The 22,631-nt window shown below is 46.0% G+C and overlaps 1 protein-coding gene across 2 annotated transcripts in view; it reads right to left on the reverse strand.

Moving 5' to 3' along the window:
• The window catches only part of sh2d3ca (SH2 domain containing 3Ca), a 102,294-nt gene that overhangs the window by 55,446 nt on the left and 24,217 nt on the right, over positions 1 to 22,631 (reverse strand). Inside the window, exon 1 of one of the 2 annotated variants that reach the window (XM_031826216.1) lies at positions 10,375 to 11,016. The exons of the other annotated variant lie outside the window; for it this stretch is intronic. Within the exon in view, the coding sequence (XP_031682076.1) occupies positions 10,375 to 10,455 (81 nt within the window). The 5' untranslated portion in view covers positions 10,456 to 11,016. Of the gene's footprint in view, positions 1 to 10,374; positions 11,017 to 22,631 lie in introns of those variants that run through there. 2 annotated transcript variants of the gene reach the window in all.

Consider the following 22,631-nt stretch of genomic DNA (forward strand, 5'->3'; position numbering starts at 1 on the left):
TGTATCTCCCTCTGTTTCTCCCCCTCTGTATCTCCCCCTCTGTATCTCCCTCTGTTTCTCCCTCTGTTTCTCCCCCTCTGTATCTCCCCCTCTGTATCTCCCCCTCTGTATCTCTCCCTCTGTTTCTCCCTCTGTTTCTCCCTCTGTTTCTCCCTCTGTTTCTCCCCCTCTGTATCTCCCTCTGTCTCTCTCCCTCTGTTTCTCTCCCTCTGTTTCTCCCCCTCTGTATCTCCCCCTCTGTATCTCCCTCTGTTTCTCCCCCTCTGTATCTCCCTCTGTTTCTCCCCCTCTGTATCTCCCTCTGTTTCTCCCCCTCTGTCTCTCTCCCTCTGTTTCTCCCCCTCTGTCTCTCTCCCTCTGTATCTCCCCCTCTGTATCTCCCTCTGTATCTCCCTCTGTATCTCCCCCTCTGTATCTCCCTCTGTCTCTCTCCCTCTGTTTCTCCCTCTGTTTCTCTCCCTCTGTTTCTCCCCCTCTGTTTCTCCCCCTCTGTTTCTCTCCCTCTGTTTCTCCCCCTCTGTATCTCCCTCTGTCTCTCTCCCTCTGTTTCTCCCCCTCTGTATCTCCCTCTGTTTCTCCCTCTGTTTCTCCCTCTGTTTCTCCCTCTGTTTCTCCCCCTGTTTCTCCCTCTGTTTCTCCCCCTCTGTATCTCCCCCTCTGTTTCTCCCTCTGTCTCTCTCCCTCTGTTTCTCCCCCTCTGTATCTCCCTCTGTTTCTCCCTCTGTTTCTCCCCCTCTGTATCTCCCCCTCTGTATCTCCCTCTGTCTCTCTCCCTCTGTATCTCCCCCTCTGTATCTCCCTCTGTATCTCCCCCTGTTTCTCCCTCTGTTTCTCCCTCTGTATCTCCCTCTGTATCTCCCTCTGTCTCTCTCCCTCTGTTTCTCCCTCTGTCTCTCTCCCTCTGTATCTCCCCCTCTGTTTCTCCCTCTGTCTCTCTCCCTCTGTTTCTCCCTCTGTCTCTCTCCCTCTGTTTCTCCCTCTGTTTCTCTCCCTCTGTTTCTCCCTCTGTCTCTCTCCCTCTGTTTCTCCCTCTGTCTCTCTCCCTCTGTTTCTCCCTCTGTCTCTCTCCCTCTGTTTCTCCCTCTGTCTCTCTCCCTCTGTTTCTCCCTCTGTCTCTCTCCCTCTGTTTCTCCCTCTGTCTCTCTCCCTCTGTTTCTCCCTCTGTCTATCTCCCTCTGTATCTCCCCCTCTGTATCTCTCCCTCTGTCTCTCTCCCTCTGTTTCTCCCTCTGTCTCTCTCCCTCTGTATCTCCCCCTCTGTATCTCCCCCTCTGTATCTCCCCCTCTGTATCTCCCTCTGTATCTCTCCCTCTGTATCTCTCCCTCTGTATCTCCCTCTGTTTTCTCCCTCTGTTTCTCCCTCTCTTTCTCCCTCTCTTTCTCCCTCTGTTTCTCCCTCTGTTTCTCCCTCTCTATCTCCCTCTCTATCTCCCTCTGTTTCTCCCTCTGTTTCTCCCTCTCTATCTCCCTCTGTTTCTCCCTCTGTTTCTCCCTCTGTTTCTCCCTCTGTATCTCCCTCTGTAACAGTAAACATACAGAAGTTTCAAAACAATAAAGACAATCCAAATGTCATATTATATATATAACAGTGTTGTGACAATGTACAAATTGTTAAAGTACACAAGGTAAAATAAATAAGCATAAATATGGGTTGTATTTACAATGGTTCTTCACTGGTTGCCCTTTTCTTGTGGCAACAGGTCACAAATATTGCACTGGAATTTCACCTAGTAGATATGCGAGTTTATCAAAATTGGATTTATTTGTGTGTGTCTGTGTAATCTGAGGGAAATATGTCTCTCTAATATGGTCATACATTGGGCAGGAGGTTAGGAAGTGCAGATCAGTTTCCACCTCATTTTGTGGGCAGTGTGCACATAGCCTGTCTTCTCTTGAGAGCCATGTCTGCCTACGGCGGCCTTTCTCAATAGCAAGTCTATGCTCACCGAGTCTGTACATAGTCAAAGATTTCCTTAAGTTTGGGTCAGTCACAGTGGTCAGGTATTCTGCCACTGTGTACTCTCTGTTTAGGGACAAATAGCATTCTAGTTTGCTCTGTTTTTTTGTTCATTCTTTCCAATGTGTCAAGTAATTATCTTTTTTTTTCATGATTTGGTTGGGTGTAATTGTGCTGTTGTCCTGGGGCTCTGTGGGGTGTGTTTGTGTTTGTGAACAGGGCCCCAGAACCAGCTTGCTTAGGGGACTCTTCTCCAGGTTCATCTCTCTGTAGGTGATGGCTTTGTTATGGAAGGTTTGGGAATCGCTTCCTTTTAGGTGGTTGTAGAATTTAACATCTATCTCCCTCTCTTTCTCCCTCTATCTCCATCTCCATATGTTTCTCCCTCTCTATCTCCATATGTTTCTCTCTCTCTACCTCCATATGTTTCTCTCTCTCTACCTCCATATGTTTCTCTCTCTCTACCTCCATATGTTTCTCCCTCTCTATCTCCACATCTATCTCCCTCTATCTCCATCTCCATATGTATCTCCCTCTCTACCTCCATATGTTTCTCCCTCTCTATCTCCATATGTTTCTCCCTCTCTATCTCCCTCTGTATCTCTCTCTCTATCTCCATATGTTTCTCTCTCTCTATCTCCCTCTCTATCTCCCTCTCTATCTCCCTCTGTATCTCTCTCTCTATCTCCATATGTTTCTCTCTCTCTACCTCCATATGTTTCTCCCTCTCTATCTCCATATGTTTCTCCCTCTCTATCTCCATATGTATCTCCCTCTGTATCTCCCTCTCTACCTCCATATGTTTCTCTCTCTCTATCTCCCTCTGTATCTCCCTCTCTATCTCCATATGTTTCTCTCTCTCTATCTCCATATGTTTCTCCCTCTCTACCTCCATATGTTTCTCCCTCTCTATCTCCATCTGTCCATCCATCTTTCTGTTGAGACTGCTGTGTGGGATTCTCGTTCACTCCCCTGGTGGGGTTGCCTATGGCACCACTCATAAAGACAACATGGGGGAGAGTATTTGTGTGTGTGTGCATTCGCTTGTCATTGTCTGTGTGTCGGTGCGGGTGTGAGGAGGGGGGGATTCTACCCCTGGAGTTTCTGCCAACTGCAGCACTACACTGTGTGTGTGTGTGTGTGTCAGCAGCACCAGTTCTACTCTGTCTGCCGTTTAGTCACACTCACTTAATTAGACCTCAGAGTCAGCTCATCAGAGCTACTAGAGTATAGTGCCTGGTAATGCTGCGTGTGCATGTGTGTGTGTGTGTCCGTGTGTGTGTGTCCGTGTGTGTGTGTCCGTGTGTGTGTGTTCCCTCTGATCTAATAAGGATAATCTAATTCATAGTCTAATCTAAATTCAGTTGCATTCAAAGATTTTCAGTTTATCTTTTTCATTTTTAGAATGTCTAATTAAATGTTATTTGTTAATCCCTAACCTATCTTTATGTTAGATTAGATTATGGTTTGGTTAACATTTTATCGTTTTACTCTGGTTTTATCATAGTGGAATGAAATTACAGAATCCGTTTAAACATCTTGTGATTAGATTTTTGAAAATGGGTCAACAATTTTTTGTTGTTGTTGATCAGTCACCAAGAACGTCAATTCTCCATCTCCTATCTATCTCCACCATGGACAACAGCATTGTCTGCTGCTGGGGAGATATTCTCTGTCCTACTCTGCAAATCACTTAGTATCCCTTTAATGGCCTGGGGTCCTTTCATAAAGTAAAATGAAACATTAAGAATTCTACCGAGGCTTTGGATCCCAGTAACTCACACAGGCATTGTGGGGGATGGTTTGATATAAAGGCCAGATACGAGAGATCCAACTGAGTTATTATCAAAAAAATTATAATAATATTTACCCTTTATATAACTAGGTAAGTCAGTTAAAGAACACATGCTTATTTACAGTGAAGGCCTACCCCGGCCAAAACCATAACGGCGCTGGGCCAATTGTGTGCCTCCCTATGGGACTCCCAATAACAGCCGGTTGCGGTACAGCCTGGAATCAAACCAGGGTCAGTAGAGATGCCTGTAGCACTGAGATGCAGTGCTGATGCGCCACTCAGGCAGCCAAGTGATGGATTACATAGGTTAATAGGTTACTAGTAGGTTACTAGTGCCTTAACCTTAGTCCTCACCTAAGCATAGGGCGATGTCTAGGTACTTCAGCTAACTACTCCTTTTACTTTTTTCAAATGGATCTTTATTTACATCATAAGACCTCTTTAACAAGGAAGACATGGAGTCATGTTGTGCCATAAATGACAATGCTAGTCTGAGGAGCTGGCAACATACTGAGACAACGTTACCTCAACCTCCCCTGGAGGACCCACTAGGCCTCAGACCCCTGCTCTTATCAGAGACCGTTACCTCAACCTCCCCTGGCTGACCCACTAGGCCTCAGACCCCTGCTCTTATCAGAGACCGTTACCTCAACCTCCCCTGGCTGACCCACTAGGCCTCAGACCCCTGCTCTTATCAGAGACCGTTACCTCAACCTCCCCTGGCTGACCCACTAGGCCTCAGACCCCTGCTCTTATCAGAGACCGTTACCTCAACCTCCCCTGGCTGACCCACTAGGCCTCAGACCCCTGCTCTTATCAGAGACCGTTACCTCAACCTCCCCTGGCTGACCCACTAGGCCTCAGACCCCTGCTCTTATCAGAGACCGTTACCTCAACCTCCCCTGGCTCCCCTACAGCTACAACCTTCTACTGCTACAACCTTCTACTGCTACAACATTCTAATGCTGAAACCTTCTACTACTGAAACCTACTGCTACAACATTCTAATGCTGAAACCTTCTACTACAAAAACATTATAATGCTACAACCTTGTTCTGCTAAAACCTTCCACAGCAAAAACCATCTACTGCAGAAACCTTCTACTGCTGAAACCTTCTACTGCTGAAACCTTCTACTGCTGAAACCTTCTACTGCTGAAACCTTCTACTGCTGAAACCTTCTACTGCTGAAACCTTCTACTGCTGAAACCTTCTACTGCTGAAACATTCTACTGCTGAAACATTCTACCGCTGAAACTTATTACTGCTAAATCCTTCTGCTGCTAAAACTGCTAGAACCTTCTCCTGCTGAAACATTATTCAGTGCTAGGATCAGAACTCCCCTAACAACAACTAGATGTCATTAATTAACATTTATTTATCAATGTTCAATAATGAGGAATTTAGAGATAGATATAGGCCCATCCTAGCAGAAAATGACTAGTTTGTGACTAACCAGTGCATAAGGGTTGGGGGGTGTGCGTGTTTGGGAGGCTGAGGGGGTGTATAGAGCAGGTGGGGCTTGCAGTAAGTATCAGACCAAGCCTGTGATCTCTGCAGCGCTGCTCTGCTCCCTAAAAGAGCCACACTCACAAAGACTTCTGAGGGGAACCATGCAGCTGCCACAAGGTGTCAAGGAGTCCATGTAGTCCTGTAGGTCCTGTGTGGCTTAGTTGGTAGAGCATGGCACTCCAAACACCAGGGTTGTGGGTTTGATTCCCACGTGGGACCAGTAGAAAATGTATGCACTCACTACTGTAAATCGTCTGATAAAATGACTGAATATGTTTTTAAAAAACGGATCTCTGTATGGCACGCAGGTAGATCAGTCAGTGGGAGTAGTGTGACCGTTGGGAGTCTGTCTGTCAATGCATTCACTACTGTCCCCATTACAGCTGCCTATCTCGCTGTTACTGTTGCAGCTGTTACTGTTGCAGCTGTCTATCTCGCTGTTACTGTTGCAGCTGTTACTGTTGCAGCTGTCTATCTCGCTGTTACTGTTGCAGCTGTTACTGTTGCAGCTGTCTATCTCACTGTTACTGTTGCAGCTGTTACTGTTGCAGCTGTCTATCTCGCTGTTACTGTTGCAGCTGTTACTGTTGCAGCTGTCTATCTCACTGTTACTTTTGCAGCTGTTACTGTTGCAGGTGTCTATCTCACTGTTACTGTTGCAGCTGTTACTGTTGCAGCTGTCTATCTCGCTGTTACTGTTGCAGCTGTTACTGTTGCAGCTGTCTATCTCGCTGTTACTGTTGCAGCTGTCTATCTCGCTGTTACTGTTGCAGCTGTTACTGTTGCAGCTGTCTATCTCACTGTTACTGTTGCAGCTGTTACTGTTGCAGCTGTCTATCTCGCTGTTACTGTTGCAGCTGTTACTGTTGCAGCTGTCTATCTCGCTGTTACTGTTGCAGCTGTCTATCTCACTGTTACTGTTGCAGCTGTCTATCTCGCTGTTACTGTTGCAGCTGTCTATCTCGCTGTTACTGTTGCAGCTGTCTATCTCGCTGTTACTGTTGCAGCTGTCTATCTCGCTGTTACAGCTGTCTATTTCCCTGTTACAGCTGTCTCAGCCTCTCTACCATTCCTCACCATTCCCTAACATTCCTCACCATCACCTACCATTCCCACCATTCCTCACCATTCCCTAACATTCCTCACCATTCCCTAACATCCCTCACCATTCCTCACCATTCCCTAACATTCCTCACCATTCCATAACATTCCTCAACATTCCTCAACATTCCTCACCATTCCCTAACATTCCTCACCATCACCCACCATTCCCAGCATTCCTCACCATTCCTCACCATTCCTCACCATTCCTCACCATTCCCACCATTCCTCAGTCTAATCATTCAGAACCCCTGGTGCTTCCCCTCTTCCCTCTATCTATCTCCAGCTCCAAGCAGGATGCCTGGCTGTTAGTCTGTTTCTGCTCTCTAGCCAACTCCTTCTCCTCTATCTATCTCCAGCTCCAAGCAGGATGCCTGGGTGTTAGTCTGTTTCTGCTCTCTAGCCAACTCCTTCCCCTCTATCTATCTCCAGCTCCAAGCAGGATGCCTGGGTGTTAGTCTGTTTCTGCTCTCTAGCCAACTCCTTCCCCTCTATCTATCTCCAGCTCCAAGCAGGATGCCTGGGTGTTAGGCTGTTTCTGCTCTCTAGCCAACTCCTTCTCCTCTATCTATCTCCAGCTCCAAGCAGGATGCCTGGGTGTTAGTCTGTTTCTGCTCTCTAGCCAACTCCTTCTCCTCTATCTATCTCCAGCTCCAAGCAGGATGCCTGGGTGTTAGTCTGTTTCTGCTCTCTAGCCAACTCCTTCTGGAATTGTGAGAGCAGAAACCAGGCTACAATGCAGTGGCTTTGAGGACGGGGGTTTGGAATAAGGCGCTACAAAGCTAATGGTTTGGAGCAACAGGAAGAATAAAACATAGTCAGCATGTCTCATAACGAGTGAAAATATCCCAGTGAAATAATCATTTGTCTCCCAAAGTGGCACAGCAGTCTAAGGCATTGCATCTCAGTGCAAGAGGCATAACTACAGTCCCTGGTTCAAATCCAAGCTGAATAACATCCGGTCGTGATTGGGAGTCCCATCGGACGGGCACAATTGGCCCAGCATCGTCCAGGTTAGGGTTTGGCCGGGGTAGGCCGTCATTGTAAATGGAATTGGTTCTTAACTGACTTGCCTCGTTAAATAAAGGTTCAATAAAAAACAAATGTAAAATTCACTTCCTTTCTCTAAGTAACAGGCTGATTTTCTCTTGAACTTTGGAGGTTAAAACGCCCGCTTAGCCTCTCACCGCTCCGGGGATGACAGGCAGGCGAGGCGAGGCAGGGGCTACAAAGAGGATTTGCTGTGAAAGGGACTCAGGAGAGGAGGAGAAGAAACACCAAGACGAGACACGAGAAGAGTGAAGTAGGGGTGGGGGGTTACACAGAGGGTACGGGTGGCACGGGGCTAATGCTAGCTAACGTCGTAATGCAGCAGTATCAGTTCCACAGCTTCTGATATGTTACATGGGTGGGGCTGAACACTGTTCATGGACTACAGTATGTGTAGGGAGAGAGAGCCCCACTATAGATGGTGGAGAACTGGTGGCTGTGGTGGCCCCTGGAGCCCCAGTCAAAGGACATGTGTTTGATATAATTCCATTCATTCCAGTCATTAAAATGAGCCTGTTCCACCGATTTAAAGTGACACCAGCCTCCACTGGTTGGGGACAACAGGGCCAGGCAAGGGGGTATGGGGCTGACAGAGAGGCTGGCAGGGCCACAAACAGTATCCCAGCTGAGTCACTGGGGGTGACAGAGGCTGACAGGGCTGGTTGGGGTTAGCCTGGCTGGTTGGGGTTAAGCTGGATGGTTGGGGTTAGCCTGGCTGGTTGGGGTTAGCCTGGCTGGTTGGGGTTAGCCTGGCTGGCTGGCAGACACAGAAAGGGGGGATTAAAATCAGGGAAAAAAACAATAAAAGTGCAAAGTGCGTGCTGAGGGAGGGGAGAAAGGGGCAGATGGGAGGATTTGGGGGTTCAAGCGTACAGGGCTGTATGTAGCATTACAATGGCCCATTTAGAGGCAGACTGGGAGAGGTAGTATAGTGGTCTTAATAGAGACACAACGGGAGCACTGCCAGCACACAGCACTCCCACATTATCAGTCTAGACTCATAGAGCATAGGATCAGTAGTAAGCTCTGCGATGGGTGTCTAAAGCACAATATCAGCTGGACATGGAAAATAACCTAACGGTGGTCTGAACTGAAGTGTTTAAATCCTTCTATTTGTTCCCTGGCCCCTAGGCCACATATATGCAACTACTCTAACCGTAAATGTAGTCAGTCAAATGCTTCAGTATAACCCCGCTACTGAGGTCTGTCAAACGGAAACTCTCTCACTAACAGTGTGTCTCTCTCTCTTCCTGTACTGGTACTGGTGCTGGTCTGAGATCAGGTGATGTAAACACAGACAGATGTTATTGGGACCATCTATAAGAGGAAAGTGGCTGAGGCTGGTAGCTACTTCTCGTCACAGTACATGCTCCCATTCTCCCATCTCTCCAAGGTTACACACGGGCACGTACACACATCAGGGTCATATTTTATTTTACACCCACAACTATAAACACTAATAAATCCTGTCTCCAGCAGACGTGACACAGCGCAGAGAGTAGATGCATCGGTACAGAGCAGTGATTAGAAACATAAGTCCTACACTGAGGTTCCTTACTATCACTTTCAGAAACAACATACTACATTACTGTGTCCTTACTACAGAATCATATCCAAACACTTTCAGTAATAACATAGTACCATAGCTGTGGGAGGTAGCTGTGGACAGGGTGCTGCAGTACCCTCTACACCTCTGAATAAATGAGTAAAATAACAATTCTGGAAATTAGTGCACTGGGTCTTTACTAGTCCTGTATTAGTGGGCCGATATAGACGTCTGTAACACTGAGCCTTTACTAGTCCTGTATTAGTGGGCCGATATAGCAGTCTGTAACACTGAGTCTTTACTAGTCCTGTATTAGTGGGCCGATATAGACGTCTGTAACACTGAGTCTTTACTAGTCCTGTATTAGTGGGCCGATATAGCAGTCTGTAACACTGAGTCTTTAGTAGTCCTGTATTAGTGGGCCGATATAGCCGTCTGTAACACTGAGTCTTTACTAGTCCTGTATTAGTGGGCCGATATAGATGTCTGTAACACTGAGTCTTTACTAGTCCTGTATTAGTGGGCCGATATAGCCGTCTGTAACACTGAGTCTTTACTAGTCCTGTATTAGTGGGCCGATATAGCCGTCTGTAACACTGAGTCTTTACTAGTCCTGTTTTAGTGGGCCGATATAGTCGTCTGTAACACTGAGTCTTTACTAGTCCTGTATTAGTGGGCCGATATAGTCGTCTGTAACACTGAGTCTTTACTAGTCCTGTATTAGTGGGCCGATATAGCCGTCTGTAACACTGAGTCTTTACTAGTCCTGTATTAGTGGGCCGATATAGCCGTCTGTAACACTGAGTCTTTACTAGTCCTGTATTAGTGGGCCGATATAGCCGTCTGTAACACTGAGTCTTTACTAGTCCTGTATTAGTGGGCCGATATAGCCGTCTGTAGCGCGGGCCAAATCGCAGCACCCCCACCTCCAAACATCTTCCCACGGCTATGCATACTACTGTAAGATTTCTTACTATCGTATCCAAAGACTTTCAGTGGTGATATAGTGTAATTCATCTCCATGCTAATCTCTCCTGTGATGCTCTAATGCTACAATAGAGTGTACCAACAAAACATCCTTATGTTATCTCTCAGGAATCAGCCATGCTCATGTTGCTGAGGCTCCTAAATCAGATGAGGTGATCATCCTCCCAGTATCACCAGCTAGCTGCTGGCCAACATGGGAATGAACACACTCCAACACACCCATTTACACTCTCTCACACACAGACATAAAACCACTAACAGAAATGTCCAGAAATTCAAAAGCGAACTCTAACAAAAACATAATTTGTATCACCTCTGTCTTGCTCTTCGATTTCTCAAACACACACACACACACACACACACACACACACAAACACACACACGCACGCGCACACTCACACTCACACACGCACACATCCACCCTCACCTGCACCTGCATGAAGGAGCCTCTGTAGAAGCAGCAGGCAGCTGCCGACAGGGTGCTCCATAGGCTACAGCGCTCCGTCATGATTCCCTTCTGCTCTCCTGTCCTGTCCTCACAGCTCAGCTTGGGCTATACCCCACCCTGAGGTCCCCAGCACCAGCTCTGCTCTCCTGTCCTGTCCTCACAGCTCAGCTCCGTTCAGCTTGGGCTGTACCCCACCCTGAGGTCCCCAGCACCAGCTCTGCTCTCCTGTCCTGTCCTCACAGCTCAGCTCCGTTCAGCTTGGGCTATACCCCACCCTGAGGTCCCCAGCACCAGCTCTGCTCTCTGTCCCACAGCAGGCAGCACTCCGCTCCACTGCACGCTAGCAGCCCTGACAGCAGCTCATCTCACTAACACTGTGTGGCAGCTACGCTACCCTACGTTACTAACGCTAGCTAACACTACAGCTGCTACTGCTGGTACTGCTTGTACTACTGCTACTGCTGGTACTACTGCTACTGCTGATCAGGGCCCTATCCCCTTGCTGCTACTGTCATATCTCCCTTTCAGCTCCACACAGTCTCTCTCGCTTTCGCTCTCTCTCTCTCCCGTTCACATTCTCAATGTGCTTCACGAGCCCTGGCAGGGATTACCTCATCCGTTTCTGATGAAAGGAGTGGGTGGGGGGAGGGTGGAAAGGAGAGAGGGAGAGAGGGATGAGGGAGAGGGAGGAGGGAGAGGGGGAAATGCTTGCAAGCACTGGAAGAGGCAGACCCCACCCATCCCCTCCTCCTTCATGACCACAGAGAGAGAGAGATAACACAATGAGAGAGAGAGAGAGAGAAGGGGGAGAGAGAGAGAGAAGGGGGAGGGAGAAGAGAGAGAGAGAGAGAGAAGGGGGAGAGAGAGAGAGAGAGAGAGAAGGGAGAGAGAGAGAGAGAGAGAGAGAGAGAGAGAGAGAGAGAGAGAGAGAGAGAGAGAGAGAGAGAGAGAGAGAGAGAGAGAGAGAGAGAGAGAGAGAGAGAGAGAGAAAGAGAGAGAGAGAGAGAAGGGGGAGAGAGAGAAAGAGAGAGAGAGAGAGAAGGGGAGAGAGAGAAAGAGAGAGAGAAAGAGAAGGGGAGAGAGGGAGAGAGAGAAAGAGAAGGGGAGAGAGGGAGAGAGAGAAAGAGAAGGGGAGAGAGGGAGAGAGAGAAAGAGAGAGAGAGAAGGGGAGAGAGGGAGAGAGGCCCAGGACAGCAAAAACAACCAGGCCCTACAGAGACCCAGGACAGCATCACAATTAGACCCAACCAAATCATGAGAAAACAATAAGATAATTATTTCCAATGTGTCAAGTAATTAACAAAAAAACAGAGCAAACTAGAATGTTATTTGGCCCTAAACAGAGAGTACACAGTGGCAGAATACCTGACCACTGTGACTGACCCAAACTTAAGGAAAGCTTTGACTATGTACAGACTCAGTGAGCATAGCCTTGCTATTGAGAAAGGCCACTGTAGGCAGACCTGGCTCTCAAGACAAGACAGGCTATGTGCACACTGCCCACAAAATGAGGTGGAAACTGAGCTGCACTTCCTAACCTCCTGCCAAATGTATGACACACATTAGAGACACATATGTGACTCGTTTCAGGAAACTAGGCGTATGTCGCACGTCACTACTTCACAGGAGAGGCATTTGAACATAAACATTTTTTTATTTTTTTATCAAAATGTGTTTTTTTTGGCAGAAATGCCTTCTGGAACATGTGAACTTTCATGTGCCTAAATAACAAACTTGTATTCCATCCGTAAAATACAAATAAAACTGTTAAATTACGAGTCTAGTTGGTTCAGCCATGGAAGCTGGCTGAGATAATGGATGTGCTGGACATGCCGGGAGATGAGTTTGGATTTGGATTGGATTTGGATTGGTAACATGCTTCTGTTTATAACGTGAGCTGCTCAGTATGTGTCGACAGTCCTTTCTACCGCGCCGTTATTGAAATATATAACGTTAGCCATCGAGAACAACAAAAGTTTTGCAACTTCTCTCAACAACATTGATGCCCTGAATTTAGCCGTTGTTATCGACAGATCTGTTGGAAAAAGTGATTTGCTACTTTCTGCACAAGCCACAGTCAGTGTGAACCGGAGTGACTTGACACGCTGGCCAAACAAAACAGAGTTCAATGGTTCCAGTGAAGCATTCATCCATGTATATGGGTAAGAGTCTAGCTACATTATCAGATACTACATTTCTAATTTTGTCAGAAGGTAATTTTCATTGCAAGTTAAAGCATACTGTTAGCTAGCTACCGAACGTTAGCTTGCTGGCTCGCTAGCTAACGTTACATGTATGATCTGTGTTGTAATATTATTAGACTCAGAAATCAATTTGCATTCTTAACTATAGCCTAATGTTAGCTAGCTAACATTGAACCTGGTTGGTTAGCTTTAGCTATCTGCAGATTCATACTATATCCATGCCAATGTTTGTATTGGTTGGTAGTAGCATGAGTTGGGATTATGGCGGCTCATTGTTTAGCTAGCTAGCTATATGTCTAAACAAAACACTTCGCCAGATGATTACATGACCCATCAAGGTAGCCAGGTGTCTCTGTGGGTGATTACGGACATCTATTGTATTTCATGAACATGTGTACATGTCTAGATAATAGTGACCCATCCACTTAGCTAGATGTGGCTGAAGGGTGGTTATAGCATTTCCTTCACATGACCCATCAATTTAGACAAGTGTGTCTGGTAAGCGTCATCTAATAATTCTAAAATATTTCGATGGCTAACGTTATATATTTCAATAACGGCGCGGTAGAAAGGACTGTCAACACATACTGAGCAGCTCACGTTATAAACAGAAGCATGTTACCAATCCAAATCCAATCCAAATCCAAACTCATCTCCCGGCATTTATCTGGACACTTTCTGTTTTTGATATTGCTACTAGGCCAGTAACCATTTCACTGTACTGTTTACACCTTCTGTATCCTGTGCATGTGGCAAATACACATAGATTTTATATTATTACCAGAGATGGTAATGTGAAGAACAACATGACCTGCACCAAAGTCTGATTAGGATATAGGCCAAGGACAAGATAAAGTGCATTTTTACCTGGAGTTTTCGTTATTGTAGGCTACTACTTTCACCACTTTTAGTCTTGAAATATTTGGCTGTTTACTACATGAATCACTCTGTTTAGCAAATAGCCTCACATGTTAAAGAGATGGGTCGGGCTAGGGCTTAAGAGGGTGTGAACGAGGGGTGTAGACAAAGAAGAGCTCTCCAGTAGGTGTACCAAAAATATTCAAGGGCCATTTTCTCAAAAGTGGGGTTTCAAGTTCATCAACTTTCAAAGCAGAATTACTTTCCCATTGTTCTTCAACCCCCTACCCCCTACATCCTAACTTAAGTATGCTCTCTCTAATTTAAGTATGCTCTCTCTAATTCTCTCTTTCTCACTTTCTTTCTTTCTCTCTCTCTCTCTGAGGACCTGAGCCCTAGGACCATGCCTCAGGACTACCAGGCATGATGACTCCTTGATGTCCCCAGTCCATCTGGCCGTGCTGCTGCTCCAGTTTCAACTGTTCTGCCTGCGGCTATGGAACCCTGACCTGTTCACCGGACGTGACATTTACTCCTGAGGTGCTGACTTGTTGCACCCTCGACAACTACTGTGATTATTATTATTTGACCATGATGGTAATTTATGAACATTTGAACATCTTGGCCATGTTCTGTTATAATCTCCACCTAGCACAGCCAGAAGAGGACTGGCCACCCCTCATAGCCTGGTTCCTCTCTAGGTTTCTTCCTGGGTTTTGGCCTTTCTAGGGAGTTTTTCCTAGCCACTGTGCTTCTACACCTGCATTGCTTGCTGTTTGGGGTTTTAGGCTGGGTTTCTGTACAGCACGTTGATATATCCGCTGATGTAAGAAGGGCTATATACATTTGATTGGATTTGATAACTAGGCATTCAGGCCAAAGAGTTCAATCTTGTTTTCATCAGACCAGAGAATCTTGTTTCTCATGGTCTGAGAGTCTTTAGGTGCCTTTTGGCAAAGTCCAAGTGGGCTGTTATGTGCCTTTTACTGAGGAGTGGCTTCCGTCTGGCCACTCCACCATAAAGGCCTGATTGGTGGCGTGCTGCAGAGATGATTGTCCTTCTGGAAGGTTCTCCCATCTCCACAGAGGAACTCTGGAGCTCTGTCAGAGTGACCATTGCGTTCTTGGCTTCTCCCCCGATTGCTCAGTTTGGCTGGGCGGCCAACTCTAGGAAGAGTCTTGGTGGTTCCAAACATCTTGCATTTAAGAATGATGGAGGCCACTGTGTTCTTGGGGACCTTCAATGCTGCAGAATTGTTTTGGTAGCCTTCCCCAGATCTGTGCCTCAACACCTGACCTCAATTTCAAGTCTCATAGCAAAGGTTCTGAATACTTATGTAATGTACATATGTACTTGTGTTTTTTATTTTTTATATATTTGCTACAATTTCTAAAAACCTGTTTTCGCCTTGTCATTATGGACTATTGTGTGGAGATTGATGAGGGAAAAATGGATTAAATCAATTTTAGAACAAGGCTGTAACGTAACAAAATGTGGACAAAGTCAAGGGGTCAGAATACTTTCTGAAAGCCCTGTGCATTTGCAGGGATACTGGAGTGATGGAGGTAGACATAGTTAAAGTCAGAAGTTTACATACACTTAGGTTGGAGTCAATACAACTCGTTTTTCAACCACTCCACAAATGTCTTCTTAACAAACTATAGTTTTGGCAAGTCGGTTAGGGCATCTACTTTGTGCATGACACAAGTAATTCTTCCAACAATTGTTTACAGACAGATTATTTCACTGTATCACAATTCCAGTGGGTCAGAAGTTTACATACACTAAATCGACTGTGCCTTTAAACAGCTTGGAAAATTCTAGAAAATTATGTCATGGCTTTAGAAGCTTCTGATAGGCTAATTGACCTAATTTGAGTCAATTGGAGGTGTACCTGTGGATGTATTTCAAGGCCTACCTTCAAACCCAGTCCTTCACGCTTGACATCATGGGAAAATCAAAAGAAATCAGCCAAGACCTCAGAAATAAAATTGTAGACCTCATCAAGTCTGGTTCATCCTTGGGAGCAATTTTCAAACGCCTGAAAGTACCACGTTCATCTGTACAAACAATAGTACGCAAGTATAAACACCATGGGACCACGCAGCCGTCATACCGCTCAGGAAGGAGACGCGTTCTGTCTCCTAGAGATGAACGTACTTTGGTGAGAAAAGTGCAAATCAATCCCAGAACAACAGCAAAGGACCTTGAAGATGCTGGAGGAAACAGGTACAAATGTATCTATATCCACAGTAAAACGAGTCCTATATCGACATAACATGAAAGGCCGCTCAGCAAGGAAGAAGCCACTGCTCCAAAACCGCCATAAAAAAAAAGCCAGACTACGGTTTGCAACTGCACATGGGGACAAAGATCGTACTTTTTGGAGAAATATCCTCTGGTCTGATGAAACAAAAATAGAACTGTCGGCCATAATGACCATCGTCATGATTGGTGGAAAAAGAGGGAGGCTTGCAAGCCAAAGAACACCATCCCAACCGTGAAGCACGGGTGTGGCATCATCATGTTGTGGGGGTGCTTTGCTACAGGGGGGACTGGTGCATTTCACAAAATAGATGCATCACGAGGCAGGAAATATATTGTGGATAAATATATCCAACATCTCAAGACATCAGTCAGGAAATTAAAGCTTGGTCGCAAATGGGTCTTCGAAATGGACAATGACCCCAAGCATACTTCCAAAGGTGTGGCAAAACGGCTTAAGGACAACAAAGTCAAGGTATTGGAGTGGCCACCACAAAGCCCTGACCTCAATCCCATAGAAAATATGTGGGCAGAACTGAAATAGCGTGTGCGAGCAAAGAGGCCTACAAACCTGACTCAGTTACACCAGCTCTGTCAGGAGGAATGGGCCAAAATTCACCCAACTTATTGTTGGAAGCTTGTGGAAGGCTACCTAAAACATTTGACCCAAGTTAAATAATTTAAAGGCAATTCTACCAAATATTTATTGAGTGTATGTAAACTTCTGGCCCACTGGGAATGTGATGAAAGAAATAAAAGCTGAAATAAATCACTCTCTACTATTATTTTGATATTTCACATTCTTAAAATAAAGTGGTGATCCTAACTGACCTAAGACCGAGAATTTTTACTAGGATTAAATGTCAGGAATTGTGAAAAATTGAGTTTAAATGTATTAGGCTAAGGTGTACGTAAACTTCCGACTTGTATAGAGGTAAGGTAACTAGGCAACAGGATGTAAGATAAACAGAGTAGCAGCAGTGTACAGTATATGATGATTGTGTGTGAGTGGGTGTGCAGAGTCAGTATAATTGTATGTGCATATTATGTGTGAGTGAGCAAATGATGGCGTGACTGTTTGTGTGCGAGTGTGCAAGTGACAGTGTGTGTGATTGTGTGTGTAGGACCCTGTGAGTGTGCAGAGACAGTGTGTGTGATTGTGTGTGTAGGACCCTGTGAGTGTGCAAAGAGACAGTGTGTGTGATTGTGTGTGTAGGACCCTGTGAGTGTGCAGAGACAGTGTGTGTGATTGTGTGTGTAGGACCCTGTGAGTGTGCAAAAAGACAGTGTGTGTGATTGTGTGTGTAGGACCCTGTGAGTGTGCAGAGACAGTGTGTGTGATTGTGTGTGTAGGACCCTGTGAGTGTGCAAAGAGACAGTGTGTGATTGTGTGTAGGACCCTGTGAGTGTGCAAAGAGACAGTGTGTGTGATTGTGTGTAGGACCCTGTGAGTGTGCAAAGAGACAGTGTGTGTGATTGTGTGTGTAGGACCCTGTGAGTGTGCAAAGAGACAGTGTGTGTGATTGTGTGTAGGACCCTGTGAGTGTGCAAAGAGACAGTGTGTGTGAATGTGTGTAGGACCCTGTGAGTGTGCAAAGAGACAGTGTGTGTGATTGTGTGTAGGACCCTGTGAGTGTGCAAAGAGACAGTGTGTGTGATTGTGTGTAGGACCCTGTGAGTGTGCAAAGAGACAGTGTGTGTGATTGTGTGTAGGACCCTGTGAGTGTGCAAAGAGACAGTGTGTGTGATTGTGTGTAGGACCCTGTGAGTGTGCAAAGAGACAGTGTGTGTGATTGTGTGTAGGACCCTGTGAGTGTGCAAAGAGACAGTGTGTGTGATTGTGTGTAGGACCCTGTGAGTGTGCAAAGAGACAGTGTGTGTGATTGTGTGTAGGACCCTGTGAGTGTGCAAAGAGACAGTGTGTGTGATTGTGTGTAGGACCCTGTGAGTGTGCAAAGAGACAGTGTGTGTGATTGTGTGTAGGACCCTGTGAGTGTGCAAAGAGACAGTGTGTGTGATTGTGTGTAGGACCCTGTGAGTGTGCAAAGAGACAGTGTGTGTGATTGTGTGTAGGACCCTGTGAGTGTGCAAAGAGACAGTGTGTGTGATTGTGTGTAGGACCCTGTGAGTGTGCAAAGAGACAGTGTGTGTGATTATGTGTAGGACCCTGTGAGTGTGCAAAGAGACAGTGTGTGTGATTGTGTGTAGGACCCTGTGAGTGTGCAAAGAGACAGTGTGTGTGATTGTGTGTAGGACCCTGTGAGTGTGCAAAGAGACAGTGTGTGTGATTGTGTGTAGGACCCTGTGAGTGTGCAAAGAGACAGTGTGTGTGATTGTGTGTAGGACCCTGTGAGTGTGCAAAGAGACAGTGTGTGTGATTGTGTGTAGGACCCTGTGAGTGTGCAAAGAGACAGTGTGTGTGAATGTGTGTAGGACCCTGTGAGTGTGCAAAGAGACAGTGTGTGTGATTGTGTGTAGGACCCTGTGAGTGTGCAAAGAGACAGTGTGTGTGAATGTGTGTAGGACCCTGTGAGTGTACAAAGAGACAGTGTGTGTGATTGTGTGTAGGACCCTGTGAGTGTGCAAAGAGACCGTGTGTGTGATTGTGTGTAGGACCCTGTGAGTGTGCAAAGAGACAGTGTGTGTGATTGTGTGTAGGACCCTGTGAGTGTGCAAAGAGACAGTGTGTGTGATTGTGTGTAGGACCCTGTGAGTGTGCAAAGAGACAGTGTGTGTGATTGTGTGTAGGACCCTGTGAGTGTGCAAAGAGACAGTGTGTGTGATTGTGTGTAGGACCCTGTGAGTGTGCAAAGAGACAGTGTGTGTGATTGTGTGTAGGACCCTGTGAGTGTGCAAAGAGACAGTGTGTGTGATTGTGTGTAGGACCCTGTGAGTGTGCAAAGAGACAGTGTGTGTGATTGTGTGTAGGACCCTGTGAGTGTGCAAAGAGACAGTGTGTGTGATTGTGTGTAGGACCCTGTGAGTGTGCAAAGAGACAGTGTGTGTGATTGTGTGTAGGACCCTGTGAGTGTGCAAAGAGACAGTGTGTGTGATTGTGTGTAGGACCCTGTGAGTGTGCAAAGAGACAGTGTGTGTGATTGTGTGTAGGACCCTGTGAGTGTGCAAAGAGACAGTGTGTGTGATTGTGTGTAGGACCCTGTGAGTGTGCAAAGAGACAGTGCAAATATTGAAATAAAGGTCAATAAAGATACAAGGTAAACTCAGTCTGTGTAGCTATTTTGTTGGCTATTTATCAGTCGTATTGCTTGGGGATAGAAGTTGTACAAGAGCCTGTTGGTGTCAGACTTTATGCCCCGGTACCTCTTGCCGTACGGCAGTAGAGAAAATAGTCTATGGCTTGGGTGGTTGGGGTCTCTAACAATTTTCCGGGCCTTCTTTTCACACCATCTGAGGGGGAAGAGGCACTGTCAATTCTTCTTCACGATTGTGCGTTTCTATTTGGACCATTTGAAGTCTTTAGTGATTTGGACACCGAGGAACTTGAAGCTGTCTACCTGCTCTACTGCCGTCTCATCGATGTGGATAGGGGTGTGTTCGCCCCCCTGTTTCCTGTAGGCCACGATCAGCTACTTGGTCTTGCTGATGTTGAGGGAGAGGTTGTTGCTCCAGCACCACACTGCCAGGTCACTGACCTCCACACTGTTGGATGACTCATCGTCCCTGTGGGGCCCCGGTGTTAAGGGTCAGCATGATGGAGGTGATGTTGCCTACCCTCACCACCTGGGGTCAGCCTGTCAGAAAGTCCAGGATCCAGTTTCAGAAGGAAGGGTTCACACACAGGTGGTGATAATGGTGTTGAATGCTGAGCTGTAGTCAATGAACAGCATTCTCACATAGTTATTCCTCTTATCTAGTTGAGTGAGGGAAGTTTGGAGGGAAATTTAGATTGCGTCGTCTATGGATCTGTTGGGGAAGTCTTACTATTTGGAGTGGGTCTAGGGTGGCTGGAATGGTGGAGTGAATGTGTGCGATAACCAGCCTCTCAAAGCACTTCATGATTACAGATGTGAGTGCTACAGGGTGGTAGTCATTGTGGCATGAAGCCTTAGAGTTCTTGAGAACAGGAATGATGGTGGTCAGTTTAAAACATGTGGAGATTACAGACTGGGACAAGGAGAGGTTGAAAATGCCAGCTGTTCTACGCATGCTCTGAGAATTCACCCTGAAATAATGTAGGGGCCCACGGCCTTGCGCGTGTTGACCTGATTAAAGACCCTTCTTATGTCGGCCTCGGAGAGAGAGATCCCCCAGTCCTCTGGGTCGGTGACGGCGCTCACGCCAGGCTTGATGTTGTTGTTGTCAAAGCGTGCATAAAACGTTTTTTTTTGGTCTGGTAGAGAGGCATACAGTACATACATTCACTGGGCTCAGTCTGTTCTTCCCTGGGCTCAGTCTGTTCTTCCCTGGGCTCAGTCGGTTCTTCCCTGGGCTCAGTCGGTTCTTCCCTGGGCTCAGTCTGTTCTTCCCTGGGCTCAGTCTGTTCTTCCCTGGGCTCAGTCTGTTCTTCCCTGGGCTCAGTCTGTTCTTCCCTGGGCTCAGTCTGTTCTTCCCTGGGCTCAGTCTGTTATTCTCTGGGCTCAGTCTGTTATTCTCTGGGCTTAGTCTGTTATTCTCTGGGCTTAGTCTGTTCTTCCTGGCTCAGTACTGTTTAGTGTACAGTGCAATGTGGTAAGTGGAGGAAACCCAATACTATAAGAGGCATGTTAGCAAGTCCAGCCCAGTCAATTTAAACTCCCTCAGATCAATAACTCTGTGTTGTTGTTTTTGTCGCACTGCTATGCTTCATCTTGGCCAGGTTGCAGTTGTAAATGAGAACTTGTTGTCAACTGGCCTACCTGGTTAAATAAAGGTGAAATAAAAAATAAAATAAAATGGAGACGCAGGGCTAATTCAATCTGTGACGCAGGACTATGCTCCTGAGAGAGGAGGTCTCTCTCGCTAACTACCCCCTCTACCCCCTCACTACCCCTCTACCCTCTACCCCTCACTACCACCTTACCCCCTCACTACTCCTCCACCCCTAACTACCCCCTCTACCCCCTCACTACCCCTCTACCTCCTAACTACCCCTCTACCTCCTAACTACCCCTCTACCTCCTAACTACCCCTCTACCCCCTAACCCCCTCACTACCGCCTTACCCCCTCACTACTCCTCCACCCCTAACTACCCTCCTACACCCGCGCTACCCCCCTACCCCTCAACTTCCCCCCTACCACCCTAATCCCCAACAACAGCTCTACTGCCTCACTACCCCTCTAACCCCCTACCCCCTTATTACCCACTACCCTCCTAACCCCTCACCCCCCTCTTTTTGAATAGACTAAAATGAACAGCTTTGTATGAGTAAAAAAAACATGGCATGCTAACTCCATCCTGGTGGCGCAGTGGACTAATTCCATGGATAGAGAATAAAACAAAATAGGTTTGAATCTCACTGACACCGTGCCCTAATAATAAAGAAATGTATCTGCATGATTAATGCCTAAGAAAATGAGTTCAAAACAGTTAGCAGTCTTCTCAGAATGTTATTTCATTATCTTCAAATAACCTACCATTTTTGTCCTCAGAACGTTAAATCCTCCCAAGAAAACTTTCAGGAACCATAGTAAAACATTCTCAGAACCTCCCTGCAACCATAGTAAAACGTTCACAGAACCTCCCTGCTACCTAAAAATGTATGTTCCAAGCAAAACATTCACTTCCGTTTAAAAAACGTTCAGTTTTACCAGTTTTATGGCTTCATTCCCAGAACCAATGGGTAACCAAAAACGTACTTTCTTACAACTTCCTAGGATCCAAATGTGCTAGCTGGGACCCCGAAAAATGTGCGCACACACACCCGCGCACACAGACACACTGATGGGGTGTGTCTGTGTAAACCACCAGTGTGCCGTGTGCCATATATATGCTAATTAACTGCATATAAAAATGCCCCACCTCTCCCTCCAGACCCACTAGGCCCATACCATCCAACAGAAGATATGGTTTCAGAGGCAGCATGTCTCTGTGATTTCATGCTAAAACACAGACATGCAGTACATACAGACCATATTCATATACACTACCGGTCAAAAGTTTGGACAGACCTACTCATTCCGGGGTTTTTCTTTCTTTTTACTATTTTCCACATTGTAGAATAATAGTAAAGACATCAAAACTATGAAATACCACATCTGGAATCATGTAGTAACCAAAACAAGTGTTAAACAAATCAAAATATATTTTATATTTGAGATTCTTCAAATGGCCACCCTTTGCCTTGATGACAGCTTTGCACACTGATTGTCCGTAGAGCTTCAAGACGGATTGTTTTGAGGCAAAGATCTGGGGGAGGGTACCAAAGAATGTCTGCAGCATGGAAGGTCCCCAAGAACACAGTGGCTTCCATCATTCTTAAATGGAAGAAGTTTAGAACCTTCAAGACTCTTTCTAGAGCTGGCCGCCCGGCCAAACTAAGCAATCGAGAGAGAAGGGACTGGAGGTGACTAAGAACCCGATGGTCACTCTGACAGAGTTCTAGAGTTCCTCTGTGTAGAACTTTTATAGACAAGTGTGTGCCTTTCCAAATCATGTGCAATCAATTTAATTTACCACAGGTGGACTCCAATAAAGTTGTAGAAACATCTCAAGGATAATTAATGGAAAAGGATGCACCGAGTCACATAGCAAATGGTCTGAATACTTATGTAAATAAGATATTTCCCATATATATTATATTTATTTATATCGTTTTTTATTGTTAATAAATTAGCAAAATTTTCTAAGAACTTGTTTTGGCTTTGTCATTATGGGGTATTGTGTGTAGATTGCTGAGGATTTTTTTTTTTTGAAATAATTTTAGAATAAGGCTGTAACGTAACAAAATGTGGAAAAAGGGGAAGGGGT

The sequence above is a fragment of the Oncorhynchus kisutch genome, linkage group LG6 (genome assembly GCF_002021735.2).
Source record: "Oncorhynchus kisutch isolate 150728-3 linkage group LG6, Okis_V2, whole genome shotgun sequence".
Lineage (NCBI taxonomy): Eukaryota > Metazoa > Chordata > Actinopteri > Salmoniformes > Salmonidae > Oncorhynchus > Oncorhynchus kisutch.